This window comes from Furipterus horrens, unplaced genomic scaffold (genome assembly GCF_987537825.1).
Source record: "Furipterus horrens unplaced genomic scaffold, mFurHor1.1.pri manual_scaffold_2, whole genome shotgun sequence".
Classification (NCBI taxonomy): Eukaryota; Metazoa; Chordata; class Mammalia; order Chiroptera; family Furipteridae; genus Furipterus; species Furipterus horrens.
The window spans coordinates 8768667-8786237 of record NW_028327172.1 but is presented as its reverse complement, the minus strand read 5'-3'; the positions used below and the strand labels follow the sequence as shown (position 1 = coordinate 8786237).

Sequence of the window (17571 nt, the reverse complement as noted above, 5' to 3'; positions counted from 1 at the left end):
AATTTTATTTGAGGTATAACCATTTATAATTTTTATGTATTAAAATTTACCATTAATTTTCTTAAGAGTTTTTGACCCTGATAATATGCTTATAAAGGCCAAAAATAGGAATCTAACATAATTTTTTCCAACTTGAAAATCCTCATTTCATATGTGACTTTATAAGGTACTGAATTCCCACACAATTTTTTTGATTCCTTTTGACTAACTTTTTATTCCATTCACACATTCTCCCTGGTTTGAAATCAGTGCTACTCTTTAAAAATTATTGTCTCTGTATTACATATTTTCATATATGTTTGGCTAAGTTCACTTTACAAAAAACATTGTGGCTGTGTTGTGTGTGTTTGGTCTTCAAGATAAAATTTAGAAACATTTTGTTATGCTTCATTCTGTCTCTTTTTAATTTTTATTTTCTTGGTCAGAATTATTCTTCTCCTTCTCGATCACAGAGCCATTTGCAACTCAGAGCAACTTTTTTTGCTATTTCAAGGAATTATTAAGTCTCTGTTGGAAGGGGCTGGAGAAAATAATGTGCTTAGTTCCACTTCCTTATCGGTGTGTTACCTTCAGTCGTGTATCTGCTACAGGTCATTCACCCATCTGGTTAAAGGAAAGTACAATTGCATACACTTTTTAAATGAGCAAAAAGGACTCGACAGCAATCTTCCCTCCTGTCTTCTCAGTACCTTTATAAATTTGCATACTTGGCCACTTCCCTAACTTAAGTTTAGGCTCTACCAGCCTTGGCCAGTAGAGGTCACAAAAGCACTTATTATAGTCACTGAAACTACTGAAACGCCTCCTTCAGTAGTAATGACCACTAGCTACGTTTTGTGAAGGCACTTCTCAAAAAGGAATTACTTGTCATAGCAGATCCCAGGTCAATATCACTGCCCTGTCCCCCACCCCTGCAGATACAGAGGAACACACAGTTAATTACTAGGCATGTAGCTAAAACAAGGTTTTCATACATGAAACCAGCCTGTGATTCCCTCTCTTCACCGTCTCCCCCACCGCTTTTGTTCCTCCAATTTCTATCATTAGAGCAAAAGTTGGGGGCAGGACTCTTATGTGCACGTGGACACACACAGTTATTTTTGTTGCCTAATTTATGGTTAAATAAGAAAAAAAATTCTTTGTTTAAAATATTTCCCCCTTTTTCCAGTCGCTCAATAATTATGTATTGAATGGAGAAAACTTAGAAAACAGAGAAGCAAACAAACAAAATCAGTCACCAGTAATTTTGTTGCACAGAGAAAACCACTACACCTCTGTGGTGTAAGTGATATTATATAATGTGTTGTCTGCTTCCTTCACATGAATTTTTTTTCATGCCAGCAAGTATTTATCTTCAACAGGAATTTTAGTGACTTTTAGGTGTCCCATCATACGGCTCCACCAGGGTTTACCTTCCCATTGCTCTCCTGTTGGACCTAACAGACAGTTCCCATTTTTCCATGTTACAAACATTGTGTTATGTTATGAGAGAGCACTGTCCACAGCTCCCTAAGGGTTCCTTCATTACAGGAACGGGCCTGGCCTTTTTTGGGGGGAATAGCGACTTACCTATTAGGTATGTTTAGGATGAGGGCCTGGGCCTGTGTGGTTCACACGTCTCTCTCCCGGTAGCCAGGCTATCACCGAATGCAGGTGCTTGCTCTAAGATGCATGGGCGGGGGTGGGGAGGGAGACCTGTGTCAGGGCCTTTGAGTGTGTCTGCTCTGGTGGTCAGTGTTACACACACACACACACACACACACACACGTATATATATATACATAAACTGCATATCTAAGGCATATATATACTGTAACTGCATATCGAAGGTTCATACTTTAATCGCCTCATCATTTAGACTCCTTATATCTGTGTCCACTTATGATTCTCCCTTTTGTATAACTTTTAGAATTGGGATTTTCTGGAGGTCAAAGTGAGTATATTTTAAGTGTTTTGATACAAATTTTCATATCCTTCCCTAAAAAGTGCCAGGATTGACTCCTACGAGCAGAGATTAGAATTATGATTGTCTTTGAAAGCTTTCATATATACATATACTGACATATATTGTAGGTGTATAGATATTTCTATACTTAATGTACAAAAATCACATATATATGAGGTGGGATTATAGATTTATATCTATAATTACTATGTAAAATATATTAAATTTTATATTAAGTACTAAATGCAAATTATATTTATATTGAATGTTTATTTATATATAAATTTTATAAAAATATACATTTAAACTTGAATTTACCCAGAACAAATATTGGACCTGGAAGGGGGAGATAATGACATTAGTATTGTTTGCCTCATTCTGAACCATCTGGGGGTCTCATATGAAGTAATTTTGGCCATTTCGTGTATGTTTATGTTTACACAAGTCATTAGAAAAAGAGTACTTGGTATAGGACACAAAAATGGGAGTTTTTAAAATATATCACTTCATTTGTAGAAATAAAGGAGTGCATTGGTTAATTAAGCAAGAAGCTGAGAATGATCTCCAAAAATATCAGGTGGGCTCTCCCATCTCCCATCACCCCAGGTTTTAATGATGACTGGTGGTCACTGCATTGAGAAGCCAGACTCTGTTTTCACAGGTCACAGATGTTAAGACTTTAGAGAAGTTTGTGTCATTTATTTTACATATGGTTTCTACGTTTTTCCAGGAGTTTGGTACCACCATAGAGGTCCACTGTTTTGCATAGATTTGAAATGTGAAAAAAATTCCAGCCGTCCTTCAGAGATGTTCAATAGAACCTGAACTGCCTCATCCTTAGTACTGGGTGAAATTGGCTGTGATGTGCTCATGGTTGAAAGGTACGTAGTCAGCAACTCCTGGAAACAAGCAGAGGGACAGGAGGTCACCAAGATACATATAACGCGCCCATGTCCCAAAGGATCAGCCATCATCAGAGAAGGAAAATCACTGTAGAGTGAAATGGACAGCTTGCTGAGTATGGAAGGAGCACTGAATTGAGATTTATGGAGCCCTTGTTTCCGAGCTCCAGGTGGCCATGTGGAGCATGTCTTTGGGAAAACCCCTTAAATCGTGTGAGCCTCATGTATAAAACTGCACAAATAACATTTACCCTAGATTAGAAATAATGACTACTCGATGCCTAATATAATATCTGGCACCTACATGTTCAATAAATAATGATTATTATTAAAATAGATTATTTAAGCCAGATTTTGAGCCTTCAGGGCAGGAATTTCTCTTCACTTTTGATGTTGTTGAGAATTTCGGTCTTACAGGGCAGGAAAGCTAGATGATGACAATATTGATGATTGGCTTTGGTATCAGAAAGAATGACAATTCTAGGCCCAATTCTTTCTAGACCTCTGAGGCATTTCTGTTTGCCATCTCTTCCTTCAGAGAAGAGTAGCAGTTGGCACACATGAAAATAAACCTGAGTTAAGTTCCCTAGGCAATTCTTGTGATGAAGGTGGCAGGGAAACTAATACTAATAATGATTAGCGTTTTGAACACATGTGGTGCAAGACATTGCACTTGCTCATTTTAAACCCATTATTCCTGATCCTCGCAATAACCCCCCAAAATGGTGATTATTGTGTCCATTTTATGGTGGTGGAAACTGGCTCAGAGGAGATTTATTACTTGCCAAATTCAGCGAATAAATCAGAGAAAGAGCTTCTACTCAAGGCCCATGTGTCGCTAAGACCCTTATTATGTGCTTTGCTGCAATTCCACAAATTCTGATTGGCCAGATTTTGTTAAAAACATGATAGACTCTCAGAAAAACATCTCTCCCGTTGTAATCTTAGATATTGAAGCATTTTTACAGAGCTCAGTCTTGGCTCTGTTGTGATCTTATTTGGCTTCACATCTCTCTGCATAGTGACAATTAACATCAGATTAACCAGGTAACATCCCCCTTAGACAAGACCATACACAATTGCCCCTTAAGTTGGAGACCATTTTAGTTTTTGTGCAAAAACCTTAAAGAAAAAAACTTTGCTGAACTCTGGGATTTATTTATCCCATTGTCCCCACACAAAATACACGGACATACATTCCTCTCTTTGGATATTTAAAAATAAAACAGTACAGCCAAGGAAGGCGAAGAATGTATTTTGAGTGAAGCCGTGGTATCAGGCACACTTGTTCTGGGGTGGACTATCTGCTGTGTCACACGCTAGACCTGTGCCTGGTACAAGTCCCTTTCATGTCTCTAAGCCTTAGTTTCTTTCTCTGTAAAAAGAGAGTCACTGATAGCTACAGAGTGGATGTATGAAACAAGAAAACGTAACGTCACTACACTAATGGCTATTATTCTGTCCCTCATATTTGTTTACTACTGACTGGGAATTCACGGTGCTTTTGTATTATACATACATGTTTAATGTTTTAGTTCCAAAGCAGCCATCTTCTTATACATACTACTTTTTTCTTTTTTGTCTGTCTCACATTAATTGCCTTTTCCTTCTTCACATTTATTGTTTTGAGTAGATCAATCCACTTTTCTTGTTCACTGGATATTTTCCCAGAGTGGAGTTAGGATTCTGGATATTTTTTTAAAAAGCTATTTTAGATAGCCACCAATTCTATCTATCTATCACTATCTATATTCATAATATATTTGTAGATGTACATACATGTAACCACTGTATATATAATGATTGTATATGCACATATAATCTTACAATTATTTACTGATTAAATGAGTGAATTAATTAAATAAGCCTTCAAACTATGGGGAAAATGCCCACGTTTCTTTTCTCCTCTCACCTTCATTCAAAGGTGTTGTGCCACTAAGGAACTGCCAGTACGTCTTGTGATTCACATTTTCAGCGATGTTGTTGATAGAAGAGATGACAAGGCCCCAGGACGTCATTGTGGTCTCAAATCTGTAAGAATAAAATCACATATGTGATTAACACCCCACTTTAGGTCAGGCAATAAAGGGTTAAGATGAAGAGAGAGAGACATTGAAATACTTTAAAGACCAGGTAAAATCATGCTTAAAAGAGAAAATGCAAATGACTAAAAATGTGAAATCACTGGGAATTAAATGAAATTTAATTTAAAAGAAAACTATCACTAAGCAAATTAAAATCTGTAAATGTCTAACAATGAGGGATGGAATGAATATCCATCATTGGATATTTTACAGTTATGAAAATTGTATTTTTCAACAATTTTCAGTGACATGGGAGAAGGCTTATGCAATGATGTTAAGTGAAACTGTAGGATACAAATTTTATATGAAATATCTATCTACCCCGAATATATAGCGGACACAACTATTTGTAAGACGCATAGAGAAAAACAGCTACAAAATGATTTAAAAAAGCAATAGTGATTATATTGTGGATGAACTATAGAGGCTTTATTTCCTTTATCCTTTCCCCCCTCAAAACTTATATGTTTATTTTAATTACATTTACAGTCCAAAAAAAGTGAGGCAAAATTAAAGCTAAGCTCAGAGAAGTATATTCAGAGGGTTGTTTGATGTTAAGGATTCTTGAGATTTTAATCCTGATTTGTCTATAGAAATTAGTGAAGTTTTGAAGCTGGGCTGTGGGCAGCGGACACAAGGTAACCTTCACCTTAGTCAGTATTTCTCCTTGACATCTCTCTGTAGAACTGGGATTGTGTCATCTTTCCTTTGAAACTCTCTCCTCTTTTCCTTCCCATGACCTGACATTTCTCCTTTACTCATTCTGCTCAGTTTTCTTCATATTTTTCTACTGCTTTCTCTTTTTGCAAACTATAACCTAATTCCCCGAAGTTTAATTTTCTCCTCTGCGATTTATTTCTGTATTTTGCTCTTTCCCAGCAGGGCAGTAGAAGGAACATGAGCTTCAGAGTCCCTCAGCTCTGGGTTCGGATCTCAACTCTATTAGTTACACGTTATGTGACCTTAGGAATATTAGTTAACCTCTTTGGGCCTCAGTGGCTCTGTCTATAAAATAGGAATAATTAGATCTGTCTCTTGGTTTTGTGTTCAGTCTCTTTCTCTTGTCCTGACCTCTTTTTCTAGAACTTCCTCTATGCCTTCAAGAGCTTCCTTCCTATCATTTCTCTTTCAAACATCCACAGTTAAAAATGTCTGGAGGAATTGTCTTTTTCTCTGAAAGTCATCCTCTTTTCCTGACCCTCCTGACCATAGTGTTGAAGCTTCTTTCTCGTGACGCCTTCATCCAGTGCTCACACAGCGCTGTGGACTCCTCCTCGCCATGGGTCCATTTATCCTAGATGAAGTCCTCATCACTTTACAGCTTCATTACTGTGTCATTCATGCCCTGGTATTTCACATAGTACAACATGGCTTTTCATATTCAAATCTTGCAGTGCTTTTGTGCAATATGAAGTCCAACTTCCTTAGCTCAGTACTTTAAGCTTTTTATATTATCACCCAGTCTATCCTTCCAGGTTCAATTAAATCTCAAGTTCTCTTCTCTAGTCAAGCTGACCTACTCATTGATCTTGAATTCCTTGCTCATTCATGTCTTGAATGCTTTGTTCTAGCCCTTCCCTCTCGCTAAATCCCACCCTCTCATATTTTCCTGTATAGTACCTATTCTTTGAATGTGGTCCAAAGCCATGAGCCTTCTAGACTATTCTAATCCACAATGGACTAGCTCTCCTTTGAATCCCTGTTTTAAAAAACTCTATCATATATTAACTTGTATGATTTGATTCTTCATGAGAGATTGCAGGCTCTCAAGGAGCTATTAAATAAAAATCCATTAAATTATGAGAAGGAAAAAAAGTAAGCAAATGAAGGAAAGAGGGAGAAAAAATGGGAATCCGTGTTAGTCTTGGGGAGAATGGCTAGTGCCAGTTGTAGCACTCACTTGAACATGGGATTTTTGCGTTGTGCTTCCTCTAGGACCACAAGTAACACAGATCCGCTTTTCACGCTAACATCGGTGGTCACGTTGAAGAGCAGCTCCACCCCCCTCAGCTGGTTGTTGATGGTGTACATGACAGTGATGTTGGATGCTGCGGTGGGGATAGGACTAGGATAGTTGGGTAGAGTTGGTTGCACCTCGTGATCTGTGAAGAGCAAAGAGGCCAAATTTGTTCAAGATTATGGGGTTTGTATTAAAGGTGCAAAGTCTCTGTTGTTGGCAACCCATCCCAGGAAACATTTCAAGAGATGGCAGCGAGTTTGTGGCTTGTTCTGAGGAATTGGTATGATCTACGAAGCTCGTATTTTCAATCTGGAGAACTGATCGTAGTTGAAGTACTGACAGCTAGTTTTCCAATGAACATTTATTGTGTCAAAAGAATTTGTAACTTGAAGGGAGGGTTGAGAGTCCTAAGTCATGTATTTTACAAGATACTCACCATTCAGTTGTGTTTTTTTTTTGTTAACCCTAAGGATCTGGAAGCAAAGGTAGTTCATTTTAGACTACTTAACAAAGTACCTGAGCAACTACCATGGAATCCTCGGAAGGACTCCACGGTCACCTGGTTAAGGCTGGGAAATCACTGGGAAGTATTCGTGGCTGTGTCTCGCATGATTGGGATTGGGTTACTGGATTGTGCTCTCTGTAGACTCTGCTTGGAGGTGGACAAGGAGCTTGTTAATCTCTGCTTGTCTTAGGAAGTCCACGCAAAATAAGATGAATAATACTTTATAATAGTATTTGAGTAGAAAGGAGAGCTGGAGGAATCTATACCGAAGACTAGCTATCTATGGAGTGATAACATTTTTATTCAGGATTCCCACTTTCCAACTGCGTATTTCTGCATTGTATCTCTGCATTATATTTGTAACTGGGCAAAAGAAAGATACGGTATTTCAAATAAAAAGGTTGTGTGCCAGGATTCTACCCCATCCCTTTGGTGTGCTGTGAGCACCGATGATTCATATTTAGACCTTTAAGACCTGGCTGAAATGTCAGCTCTGTTCTTCTCTTAAGCCTCCCAGAAAATGCCAATGATTGGTTAAATTTTCTTTGTTTTTGCACTGTAGATGGATTTTATTTCTATTAAATAGTTATTTCATTTTCCCAAATATTGTGGTTTTTGTCTATATATTTGTCAGCTGGCTTTGTAAAGAGAAAATAGGATAAGATATTGCATATTTGGTACATTTGTCAAGTGAATGAATGAAGTTACATGTTATTTGATTGTTAGGGCTATGGATCTTCCCTTTCTATCAGTATCTCACCAAATGCTTTGCTCATAGTAGGTGCTTTTGCTAAATGTGCGCTGAATGAAGTAGACATGAGGACTGAATTCCGAGTGTAGGATGATACAGGGCTGTGTGTTATTGCACAACTGTTGGGGATTGGAAGTCAGATGTGGTTCCACCTGCGTGAGAGTCATGGACGTGAAAAAGCCTGTATGCCTCTTAAAATTGATCCACATAGCATTCCCGACATAAGTAGCCAGTTTATGATATAGCAGAGACAGAAGTTAAAGAGTTCTTACCGGGGCTGCAAGACAAGTGGGGCACATCTAGGTACGTCTTGCCTTCCAGGGAAGGGAGGATTTGGGCAATAGACATGGGATTGTGGAATTTCCCCTGATTAATCTCGTTAAGTATCGCATCCATGGTCTTCTTGCAGTTCCACTCCTTGTTAGGTTGCTTAGGTGACACGGAGAGAGCCTGGGAGGGGAGTGGAGAGAGAGAGGGAGAGAGAGAGAGAGAGAGAGAGGGAGAGAGGAATTAGGCATAGCTGAGAGTTGGCCTTTATGTGCCTTATAAGGGCTACACTTGATCATTAATCAATCTCTGTGATCACCTAGAGTGTAAACTGAAGCTGCGTAGGAACACCATCTGTCTGGTTCACTGCTGCATCCCCACCACTTAGCTCAGTGTCTGTCACATGGTAGTCACCCATTTAGATTCAGGGAACACTATTAGGGCTGCTGTATTTACTAACAGGTCTTGGGCAGAATGAAGGCGAGAGCTGGGCAAAGCAAGCTCCAGGGGCGCGTCAGTCTAGGACAACGTGGCCACCCAAACACAGTAGACCTCTTCTGTTTTACATTGTCCTGAGCACCCTTTGGTGGACTCCTCCCACACTTTGTGATGGTGTTGGAACTGTCAGCCAGAGGCTCCACCACCCTGGCCACAGGGGTGGATTCATGGCCTGGGCTGGAGTGATCATGGAATGCCATCCTCTGGGTGACAGTGACTGGTGGGCACATGTGCTAGTCACAGTCCTTCTCTGATATACAGGGAGAGGGAAGCATTTTTTTCCTACTGGGGTTATCTAGCAGGTATCATGTAAGTAAGCATTGAGCTGCTTGTGAGCATCTGCCTCGGCCTCTTAGGAGAAGCCAAAGAGCAGGAAAAAATGACAAAAACCAAGGCTGTGACATGAAAAAAAGAGTCATCCTTGCTCTGGCTGGTGTGGCTCAGTGGATTGAGTGCTGGCCTGTGAACCAAAAGGTTGCCAGTTTGATTCCCAGTCTGCGCACGTGCCTGGGTTATGGCTAGGTCCCTGGTTGGGGGTATGAGAGAGGCAACTGACTGATGTTTCTCTCTGACTGATATCAGTCATTCCTGATATCATGATTGGAGCCCTCTACTCTGATGAATCCTGAAATCACCTAATGCAGCCTGGGACATCCTAGTTTATGTGAAATAGTAAGTCTCCATTTTTCTTAAGCAAAAATTATTTGGGTTTTTGTTATTTGCAAAATGAGTCTTGATGAACACACCAAGCAATTCAGTCTACTTTGCTGAGTTTTATGTCTCATGGGAATAGAAATTGTAACCCCTGCTTACCATTGGGGCAGCCCTACGGGACGATAGGCAAAACCATGGTGTAATGTGGGATGCATCAGGTACCGTTACCCCCTCCCTTCCTGTAGGTTTGCGCTGACCACGGCCACCAGGGTGTGTTAATGGGCTGAGGCTGCTGATGACCGATTTGCCTGAAGCTTGAGATGGGAAATGGGAGAAAGGAGAGGAGAGCCAGAGGCAGTAGTATGAGCAACCGGACAGTTTTGACAGGCACAAGCATCGCTGTTAATCTTGGCAACCATGAAGCAGGGCTCTTGCCAGAGGCCACTTTAGAGGGCAGTTCGGTTTAGGGGCATTGGGTAGGGACCCCTCAGCAACCATATCTTGTTCACTTGCCATATTCACCTCCCAAGACCCACTCAGTGTGGGATGACACACTACCAACCCCAACACTCTAGAGAGCAGTGACATGTTAAGCTGTGAGGAGTCATTAATAACTTTGCATGAGGAAGTTCATCAGATCCCTTTTCAAGTTATGCTTCTATTAGAGAAGCATTAGGATATTGATGGAAGAAAGAGGAGAACTTCTGGAACAGAGGAAATGCCTCAGGAGTACCTTAGGGAGGCAATGTGGGTCGCTTAGGTCAGTAGCAGGATACTGACTTCCTAGAAGGGGTGGAGTGAAGGCTGGAAAAGAATCTTAATGTTACCACCCTTCTGCTGGGAGAGACCTCCAACAATGATTGAACTTGACATTGTGCCTGTGATTTCTTTTTTTAAATACCTTTGCAACCTTGTTATAATGAGGAAAAAATGGAAGTCAGATAAATTCCATATTTGCCTAAGATCTTGTCAGATCTGGAATTTAGCCCAAGTTGTTTTAGTTCTGGAGCCCTTTGGTTTTCTACACCAGGACATTATAGATTAGAAAAAGGTTATATATTAGACAGTGGTTTCAGACTTCTGGCTTCCTTGGTAAACTCTGAAAATGGGCCATAACAGGGTCAGGAGAAGGCTTTTTATCGTAACTGACAAGAAACCCACATGACCTGTTATCTGCAGAGGGATGAGGTCCTGCCTTTCGATAGGAAAAGCTTTCATTCTCAGGAACAGCTTATCAGAGTGTACCCTGCAGGCGATAGAAATCCCAAACAGAATTCACAAATCAAACTAGCCAAAGCAAACACCTCTCTGTCTTGTGCTAAGGTGAAGCAAGGTTACTTTAAGTGAATCATGACTCAGCCCCGTTTTCTATCCCTTTCACAATGCCTTTGTTCCTCACAAAGCTTGCTAGGCCCGAGCCCTGGGATGGGTCCTGTATGATTCGGTCACGGTAACACTCAGCGTTTTGTTCCAGAGCAAATCCCATCGACCGTGGTAGACACTGACTTCTCGTTATTTGCCCCTGTTCATGGTGCATTGGAGTGGGGATTTTGTATTTACTCTGACATGAACTAATTTTTAGTCTGTTTATGCCTTTTGCTAATCTTTAATGTGTGGACCATCAAAACCAGTCTCCATCCATCCCTCTCCCCAAAGGATTTCTTTCTAACAATAGTCCAGAGCTATATTAGCTTTAGGGCTGGCATTGTAACTCCATGACTCTCTGTTTCCTGAGCTGAGTGGGAAGGTCATGATGTTGTTTTTTTATTAATCCCACAGGGCATTTTGAGACTTTGAAGCACAAACCTCTTAGTTTGGAATAGACGATTTGGCCATAGATGACCCTTTAGTTTCTGATTCTAGTTGGTTATCTCTCTCCAGTATCACTAGGATGTTTTCCATAGGAAGATGCTGCCCTAATCACCCCTAATCAAGCAGCATCTTACATAATTCAAGTCTGGGAATCTCTACTAGGGAAGCATAGTATGGATTTGGTTTTATCAGCCATTCCTGGCCCCGCCATGTATTAGGGCTTTTGGGGAGGCGAAAATGGGATCAAGATTGAAATAGAGCTTGACAAAAATATGATGTTCAGTCAGTTTTAGATTATTTTAATTAATCATTTTGAATACAAGACCCCTTTTTTTTGGATCAAGATGAAGCATTATAAAAAGGACACTGACTCGCAAAGTGGAATTGGAAGAATTCAGTATTTTTAAGGACCTATTTTAATCTTTATTTTTTATAGATCAGACTTTCATTAGTCTATAATTATTATGAACAAATGATTGTTATTACTAATATATCAATACATTTCTTGGATTTATTTATTTATTTTACAATGAAGGAAAAATAGTTTGTGTAGATTTGTTCTCACTTTACCTATAAATTAAGGAGGCATTAACACTTACCTGCATTTTACCAGTAGAGAAACTGAGGCACAGGCACCACTACCTGGTCTTTCCTAGAGATCTTAGAAGAAACCTAGTCTCTGGATCCTACAATCCAGTCTTATTGGCGTGGACCTAATGAAGAGCATCAGTGATGTGCTTACCTGCATGGCAAGGCCAGTACTGTAGATGTCCCCAATGATTCCATTGTCTTTGATCCTCATGCCGATGCTCTCCACAGTATCCTTCAGCACCTGACCGAACAGGTTTCTGTAACCTTCCTCTGATCCTACAGGGATCTTGTTGTACATACAGGTCAGAGCCAAGGTCACCATGGCTCCTGTGTCTGTGAATCAGAGGGAGACAAGACAACCACCACCACAACAGTATTATTAATTAACATTTACTGCGTGCTTATTGTGTTCCAGGCAGCTTATTGCCTTGAATCTTCAGGACAACCTGTGAAATAAGGCCTATAATTATCTCCATTTAAGGGATGAGACCATGAAGTCTCAGGTTAACTAACTGCCCAAGCCCATGAAGCCAGACAGTAGCAGCATCAGGACCTGAATCCAGATCTGTACGACTCCACAGCTCATGCTTTTAATTGATGTAGACCGGCAGTATATTTAATCCTGCTTCTTTTATCCCAATGTTATCTTTCAAAAATGTCACTGGTTCTTGAAGGCCTAGCCATCACGCTCTCTCTGTGAAGCCTTTTCTGGTCATCTCTTTTCTGAACGTCTGTAACATTGGTTGTTTTTACCTGTTTTGCAATCTTGGTACTCTCCTCTGTTTTTTGTTTTTTGTTTTTAAATGTGTTGGCATTTTTTAAAACAATTTTATTTACTTATTTGTTTATTTATTTTTGGAGAGAGGGGAAAGGAGAAAGAGAGGGAGAGAACCATCACTGTGTGGTTGCCTCTCACTCGCACCCCCAACTGGGGACCTGACATGCAACCTAGGCATGTGCCCTGACTGGGAATCGAACCAGCGACAGTTGGCTCGCAGGCTGACGCTCAATCCACTGAGCCACAGCAGCCAGGTCTCTGCTGTTTTGTTGTTACCGTGCTCAGTGAGCTCCTGGCCAGCGGGCGCTCAGCATCCCCCATAGTACCCGGGGCAGGGGCTTTTCCATTATTTCCGTGGGAGAACATGTGTGGGCTGAATGAGCAAGCTCTGGCACGATAAGACCAGGCAAGGAGAGACTTGCCAGATGGCATCTTTTCTTTCATTGCTCTTCCCTCCCTATCGCCATCTCTACCTTAAAGTTGCACGACCTCATTAAAGGTGACAGAATTGTTCAAACCAGTGTCATAAAAAAATGTTCAAATTCCTGAACTGGCAGAGATCCTCCCGATGTGAAACGGAAGCCAGTCTGTTCTTGACCCGCAGTGAGGGGGCTGGAGTAACTATCTCCCTGCTTGTTGGCCTGAAGGGGCCCCGAAATGAGAGCTGTTGCTCATGGGGCACGTATAAGGGGGTGAAAACCTGAGATAATGCCTTTGCTGAGAGAGCGGCAGAGGGGGAAGGCGGCCGTGAATGAGGGGTGTTATACAAAGAAGAGATCATGACCCGCAGAAGAGTGGGCCCCAGAAGGACGTGTCTTGTAGAAGAAAAGGATCCATTCACAAGCAGTCATGTGCTTGCAGAACGAAGGACCACGGTGGTTCCAACGCCTCCTTGGGGGGCAGCACAGTGGGCTTAGGGTTCAGAGAGTCACTGTTGCACAGACAGAGCGCACTGGGAGGGTCTAAGGAGAGACAGTGAGAGGCATGGAGTGTGGAAGCATCCGTAGTGATGAAAGAGAGGATTCCGGGTAGAGCTGAGTCTCGACATTGATTTAGTCATTTGCCCGGGAACAGCTCCTGACTTGGGGGACATGTTTATTGTTCCCAGTGGAAATTCTGTAACTATGAGACATTTCAAGCATTGTTTCGGTTTCTATGTTTTACTCTCTCCCTTTGCTTTATTCCTGCATTGACACGTGCAACAAATATTTGTTCAATGGCTCCGCTCTACAGACGTTTTCATGGTTCCCATCTCCGCCCCCTCCCACTGTCCCCTTTAGCCCCACCATTCAGTGCCCTTGATGTTCCCCAGCTCAGGGCGGTTGGAAAATCGCCACTGACTCACCTACATTGAAGGGAGCGGTACTGGCCAGCAGGGTCTTGGCAAAACGGGCTGCTATTGGCAAGGTTGTCTCGGGGTTCTTCTGGCACAGCGCCAAGATCGCCAGACTGGGCCCGTAGAAGCTCGATGCCTCGGCATTGGGGCCTTGGGAGGGGATAGAGGGACTTCATAAGACTAACATTCACCGCAGTGAGGACGACTGAGAAAAAAGAAACGCCAAACCTTTTAAATAGACATTACTAGAAACCTGTCCAAACAGAAAGACACCGTATTGGCTGAAGATACCGTCAATATGTCTTTTCCTTTCTTTTTTTATAAAAAGATTTTATTTACTTATTTTTACAGAGAGGGGAAGGGAGGGAGAAAGAGAGGGAGAGAAACATCCCAAACCCTTAACCCAGGCATAGGCCCTGACTGGGAATCAAACCGGTGACCTTTTGCTTTGCAAAATGACACCCAACCCACTGAGCCACACTGGTCAGGGCCCATCAGTATTTCTTAGAATAATATTCTGAGAATGGAATTAAAGGGATGGGCTGCCTTCAGGCAGGTGATAGCATGGTAAGTCTGTGGCCCTGGGCTAGTGGCCTTTTCTAGTTCATTTGGGTTGGAAGTGAGTAACTCACCTATGGAATTAGCAGAGGGAACTTAAGTGGTGATACATCATCTTTTTTCTAACTTTGCAACCTCTCATCCTTTTCTTTCTAGGTATCACATTTTTAGGAAGGACCATTTGCCCCACTCTCCCTTCCCTCCTGATGAGGTCTTACGTGAGGGTGCCCAGTTCTCCATCTGTCTCTGTAGAATCGATACTTTATTCCCGGGGTCTCGGCAGGAGGAGGTGAGGGCTATGATGGTGAGTGCAAGCTGACCAATGGTCAGGTCTGTAGGGCAGAGAACAAAATAGTTCAAGGTGTTTCAGGCAAGAGAAAGCACCGGGGGCTGGGGCTGAACTCTCTGAGTTTCTCCGGATCATTCTGATTTCTAAAAAGATAACATGATTCGTTTTTTGATCTGTCTTAATTCTTAAGGAAAGAAGTATGGAAAAATACTTAAGGAACATTTACTCTAGTGGCCTCTGTGTGAATTGACAATGCTACCAAGAATCCCTGCTATTTTTTTTTAGAAAAACAGAAAGAACACCCCTCCAAGTGCATATATGAAAATTCTTATTAGTTGCAAAATAATTTTATCTTTGTTTTCTAACTTGAGCTTCAAGGCAGCTCCTGTGAGGTAGCAGAAGAGAGACTTGATTATTATTATCCTTGTTATTACTACTATTGGTGTGGTTGTTATTAGTAGACTCATCTGCATTTTGCAAGTGAGGAAAAATGAGGTTGGGCAGGACTGAGAGACCTGTTCAAGGTCACAGAGTTGATAAGCGGCAGAGCCAGACCTGGAAGCACATTGGTTTTAACATCTCGTCTAGAGTTCTTTCTGCATTGCTGCCGTCCTCTGTGAATGTCCTGACGTCACACATACTTCTCTCCAGGTGTTTTCCAGATGTCTCAGGAAAGGCGTTGGGAAGATTTGGATATAATCAGAGGCAGGATTGGTCGGGGGAGAGGGGGTGCAGGGAGTTGGGATCTGGGGCCGTGAGTGGTGTACAAGACTCAGGGAGCATGCGGATGGGGAGGCTCTGACTTCTCACCGGCTGTGTCACTGGCCATGAGCTTGTAAGTCAGGAGCTTCTGGGCCTCCAAGTTGCGGGCTCCAACCAAGTTCATGGCAATCAGGACGCTGGGGTTGGGGAAGGCAGAGCCGGTCACAGAGTTCTCCATTAGCGCCTGAATACCATTAACCAAGGGCTGCTGTGCTGGGGGGACAGCTGAGAAGAGACAAGCCATTTACAAAACCCCTCACCATCACCCCCTCTTCCCTTGTTCCCTGTGTCTCTTAGGGGAAGACAGGATTGCATTGTAATTCTCAGGGATGCCCCCTTCAGGGGTGATTACTAAAGAAAAATGGAAGAAATTGAGATTTTTCTTTTGAGGCCTGTTAGTCCCTACGTCTTCTCAAATAATTTTTATCACTTGACAACTTCAAACAATATGGCTCCTGGACAGTTCATATTATTTGTAGCACATTTCCAGAAATCAGTTTTTATTTGCATCCATTTTTTTCTCATTCTTACGTGATGAATCAATTCAAGATTTGGGATAAGCTCAGTGAGGACCTGAAATTCCCACTAGCAGTGGCACCTGGTCAGAACAGTCACTAAGTGTCTGCCTGGGTACCATCGTTCCTGCGACACTGCTTCAATCTCTCCTAGCGTAAAACGCACAGACTTGCCTCTCAGAGAACTTAGGCTGTTGAGTCAGGCACGTGCACTGCACACACGCACACCCTGCCTCACCCACTGTGGAACTCCTGTAGAGATCGCTATTTTCCGTCACCTTCCCATCGGCAGAGGTTCCTGCCTGTCCCTGGGGTAACTGCTTCCCTGACACCCCTGAGGAACCCTCCATACTCACAGCATGAGCTTCGGGTCTGGGTGCTGGTCGCAGCCATAGCCCAGAGGAGGCTCAGGAGGTAAAGGGAGGACCAGGCCACCCCTCTCCCTCCTGTTCTGTCCATGTCTCCTGATCAAAGCTCCCAGTATTACTAAGAGGGGGTATTTCTCTTCTTTCTCTTATATATGCTTCTCCTTACGGAACCGTCTGCCCTCCACGCCCAGCCCAGCCCAGCCACTCCTAACCACCTCCGCTGACCTCTCTCTCCCTGATAGAGCTCTTTCCCATTTGCTTATCTAAGTTTACCTACTCTAGACCGTCCAGGGTGTCTGAAGGTGAGTCTAGGTAGCGCGGTCATATGAGAAGCCTGGGCTGCATGTGCAGTGAAGGCGACGATGATAAAGTGCCCTTTAGCAGAATCCCGGGTCTTTACACTGGGAGGTTTGGCTCATGCTGAGTGTAAATGAGACTTCTCCCCGGCTGCTTTCCACCCTGTCAGCCAACTCTGTCTCTCAGCGACCACTTCACTGAGGTTTGGGCCATTCCCACCTCACTTTCTGGTTTGAGGTCCATACCTTTTTCCACATGTCCTTGCAGGCTCACAGGTGAGGACCGGCCAGGTGAAGTCTGGCTTGATGTAATCAGTGAGGTTGACGTGACCTGGGTCCCAGCCTGGGCTCTTTGAAGTTGTTTGACTTTAGGACCGGTTCCCCAGAAATTTTGTTTGACATCTCTTTCCTTATCTGGGCACGAAAGTCGTTTCAAATACCTGGGGCTTCCGATGTTATCTTTTAAAAGTAAGTAATTAGAAAATGGGGGATCAATGAGCTATATCAACTGTTAAGTATATGCAGGTGTGGGCAAAAGCAGGCAAAAAACTCTGCCAAAGTGTGCTTGAGTTAGCAAGTAGACTATAATATGTAAATAACGAAGGCTGGACTTTGAGCCCTTAGGAGATTGTACCTGAGTGCACTGTGCCACTGTGACATTCTTTTGAGTTAATGAAGCTACTGTAATAATCACAACCTA

General features: G+C 42.3%; 1 protein-coding gene across 1 annotated transcript; it reads right to left on the bottom strand.

The window, feature by feature from the left end:
- Positions 1 to 2430: 2430 nt before the first annotated feature.
- On the bottom strand, positions 2431 to 16675 carry CBLIF (cobalamin binding intrinsic factor). The gene is made up of 9 exons (XM_090267487.1): positions 16564 to 16675; positions 15741 to 15917; positions 14860 to 14973; positions 14093 to 14233; positions 12121 to 12302; positions 8420 to 8597; positions 6832 to 7033; positions 4760 to 4878; positions 2431 to 2844 (listed from the first exon to the last, which is right to left on the bottom strand). The coding sequence occupies exons 1-9, from the start codon at positions 16664 to 16666 to the stop codon at positions 2783 to 2785; spliced, it is 1278 nt and encodes a 425-aa protein (XP_090123613.1). The 5' UTR covers positions 16667 to 16675; the 3' UTR covers positions 2431 to 2782.
- Between the last annotated feature and the right edge of the window lie 896 nt (positions 16676 to 17571).